The 3,728-nt window shown below is 34.1% G+C and overlaps 1 protein-coding gene across 1 annotated transcript in view; it reads right to left on the bottom strand.

The window, feature by feature from the left end:
- Positions 1–1,698: 1,698 nt before the first annotated feature.
- Positions 1,699–3,728, bottom strand: part of LOC131383880 (protocadherin-11 X-linked-like) — a 4,251-nt gene continuing 2,221 nt past the window's right edge. The window contains exon 2 of the mRNA XM_058441331.1: positions 1,699–2,375. Coding sequence (XP_058297314.1) covers positions 1,699–2,375 — 677 coding nt within the window. The remainder of the gene's footprint in view (positions 2,376–3,728) is intronic.

Below are 3,728 nucleotides of genomic sequence, written 5' to 3'. Positions count from 1 at the left end.
TTATGCAATTACCACAGTTTATGTTACAAAATTTACACACAGTTTAATCATAAATTCAATATCAAGTTACACATTACAAAAATCTACGTCTAAGTTAATCAATAGGAGATATTGACTCCCTCCCCCTTCCCGCCCTGACCACCCCCATTAAACATCAATTGTCTCTTGGTTTAGTATTATACTGAAACAAGGTATTTTCTCACTTTTGCTATGGAAGAAATAAGTTGGTGATGTTTCTGTACATTTATAAAATGTGCACATAGAAGACAATGGCCAGTTAAGAGGATAAAAGAAGGAAATAACAGCCAACAGAAGAAAACTAATGTTTTCTATTAATAGTACTGTTTCTTTTTGCTTAGAAGAATATATTTTATTTCATATATGAGATTTTGATGGTTTTTGTTCTGTGTGTGTTATTGGGGTATTTCTTGTTGACTGCAAGAAGCAGTCATGTGCCTTATTTCTCCCTCTGCATTTTTCCTTAAAATTCTATGTTGGATGTAGATTTATAATTACATTTCTTGAAAAGTTCCTTCCTGATATTCTTCTTGTTATTGGTGGTTTTCTTCAGTAAGTTGAGCTAGAATAACAAAAATCCCTTAGTCTTATAGATTTAATATATGGTTTTATCTACAGTTATATGTATTTGTTATTTTTACTGAACATCCTTTGGTAACAGCCTATTGAGCTGTCAAATCAACATTTAAATCTTCCTGAGTTTCTCTACAAAATAGTAGTTTATCGTCGATATTGTAAGTGACTCGTGCTTTGGATGCATCCACCTACTTTTAATTTTCTAGGCTGTTACATACAAATTCCTAGAAGTAAAGAAAGACCCAAGTAATAATGGACTACAGGCTTAAAATGGCAGATACGGTTTTATTTCTGATGTACTTTATGCTAAACTATTAAAGTAAAAAGAGGCCCTTTTTAGCAAATAGTTGCTTAATTTGGGCAGTTATTGCACTTCTGTGTCTCGAACTCTACTAAAGAGTAGAGAAATCGGTTGTAGATCTAGATCTGTACAGTTTATACATATTCTTTATTGAAAATGTATATACAAATTTTATCAACAATATAGTATTGGAATAAGGTAGAAAACATGAAAGCAGAGAGAGAGAGACACAACAAGCAGTATTTACACTACCAACTGTGTATTTCGAAGGGAGATTCGACTCACTAACAAACAACAACAAAAAAAACTGAAAACAACAAACAAAAATCAAACAGAAAGCCCAAAAAAAGGCTAGAGTACGTAAACCTTTTAAAGTTATCTGAACAAAAGTTTAGGTAAACTAAAGGTAAACTTAGAAAATAAGATATTTCTAGGCTTTCCATTTGCTACATACTGGTTCCACACAATCAGCATGGAAACAAATCAGTAATATTGCACATGATGATAGAAACAACAAAAAATACTGTACCTCAGAAATAGTACGCTCTGTCATGATAAGCCTTACTGTACAAGGGGATGCAAATTGTTAAATTCCTTTTCTTTTTAAATACACATTCTGAATTAAACAAATTGCAATTTTTTGGTTAACTTTTGACTAAGGGTCTAGCTGTAGATTTATTCTGGTATCTGTTTCTATTTACATAGCTATTTACAAATCTGATAATCAGAATACTCATTGGAATTATATCTTAAATTTTGACTACATACATCTTTTCTGAAAATTTGAAGTAACTATTTTAGCTTTACAAGGGATGTTCTTCCATAATGGGGGAATCACCTCTGGAGGGTCTGGCCTGTTGGCGTGGAGTGAAGGTTGTCAAAGGAATGACTTTAATTGAATCATCACTGGGGTGAAGTCTTTCAGACATGGTGTAAAACTGAGATGTTGCACTACCTTGCACTCCCTGATCAACAGAGCGTAGTCCATCAGCACCTTGCACCCAACCTTGCTGCAAACTGACTGATGATTGGGCCTGACTGCGATGGAGGGCAGTAACCTGTGGCAGAGGAGAGCTGTGGCTGATTGCAGCAGCCTGTACTAAAGGAGGGCTGTAGCAGAGGGCTGAGGCCTGTGCTGATGGTGGGCTGTGGCGAAGTGCAGTAGCCTGCACTAGAGGAGGACTGTGGTGGAGAGCAGAGACCTGTATCGGTGGAGGGCTGTGGCACAATGCGATGGTCTGTGTCACTGGAGGGCTGTGGCAGAGAGCAATGGTCTGTGTCACCGGTGGGCTGTGGTGCTGAGTAGAGGCCTGTGACAGTGGTGGGCTGTGGCATAGAGCAGAGGCCTGTGCTTGCGAAGAGCTGGAATGATTCAGAGATGCCGGCATCCAGCAGGCATCAGAATGGCCATAGATGAGACATTCTTGAGTGCAGTTGTCAGAGGCCTCTTCCACAGTTGGTTGAACAGTTATTTCTGCAGCTGTTGGGGTGAGGAAAAAAAAATAAAATTTATATTTCAAAGGCATATTTTTATTAGCTACTTAAAACATTGTGACAAAAAAAGGTAACAACCTATATACAAATGCATTAAAGACTTGCATTATTTACAGAGTTGGTATTTTTAATTAATTTGTCAATAATTCTTAGGGAAGTATAAATGACTTGGAGTGGGTGGATGAGATCTCATTACCATAATTGGGATCCTTTGGCCTAGTATCCCAAATGTAGGTATTTTTTATTGTATCTGTGACCCTCAAGGAAACTATGATCATTTATCTATACATGCAAGTCAGCTGAAATATGGCTTCTAATTAGCACTGAGAGAGGACATAAAAGCAAAATTAATTGGAAAACAAATTATAAGAATATATAATGAACTAATTATAGCTAAAAAATAGCTAATAATAAATTACATAAATTTGGAAATGTAGTTTATTGAACTCTAAGATATGCCTTAGTTTCAAGAATAAAATATAGTCATAATTATTTCAAAAATAATTGATTTCTGTATTCTTTATTTTCTGGAATCATCATAAAATAGAGGTTAGCAACATAATAAACTAGAGATCCAAGTACTTAGCTGTAAACTATAATAGTTTGTAATACTCTTTTTATGAAATTTCTGTATAGTCTTCAAATGTCAATAGATATCAAACATCAATAAAAATATTATACAAATTTTAGTAAAATAGAGATGGAGTTACTATATCTATATAAAGTTTACTTCAGAGCAAGAAATGCTATCCAGTATAAAGAAATACATTATATGCCAATAAAAAGATCAATTCTCTAAGAAGACATCAATCCTGTGTGTATGCACCTTACAACAGAGCTTCAAAATGCAAGCAAAATAAGCTAGAAATGAAAGGAGAAATAGACATATCGAGAGTCATACTTGGAGACTACAATACTCCTTAGAACTTGATGGAAAAATTAGAAAATCAGTAAACACATAGAAGACTTGAGCAATATAATCAACCAACTAGATCAAAATTTATATTAGTAGAACTATTCAATTTTAGCAAATTAGAAATGGGAATATCTGGAAATTGACATGCAGGTCCTACAAAAAGATAACAGCTGACATGATATTCAAAGGTTAAATATTGAATACTTTTCCCCAAAAATCAGAAACAGTAAGGTTGACACCACTCCTATTTGACATAATATTGTAAGTTCTAGCCAATGAAATAAAGGAAGAAAAATAAATGAAAGACATACAGATTGAAAATAAACAACACTGTATCTATTCACAGACACATTTAGGTATATATGTGACAAAATGTGTGTGGTATCTGTGTGCTCAAATTTTTTTTTTTTTTTTTTTTTTTTT

This window comes from Hylobates moloch, unplaced genomic scaffold (assembly GCF_009828535.3).
Source record: "Hylobates moloch isolate HMO894 unplaced genomic scaffold, HMol_V3 SCAFFOLD_7, whole genome shotgun sequence".
Lineage (NCBI taxonomy): Eukaryota > Metazoa > Chordata > Mammalia > Primates > Hylobatidae > Hylobates > Hylobates moloch.
The sequence above is the reverse complement of the archived record's forward strand: the minus strand, read 5'-3'. Positions and strand labels throughout refer to the sequence as shown.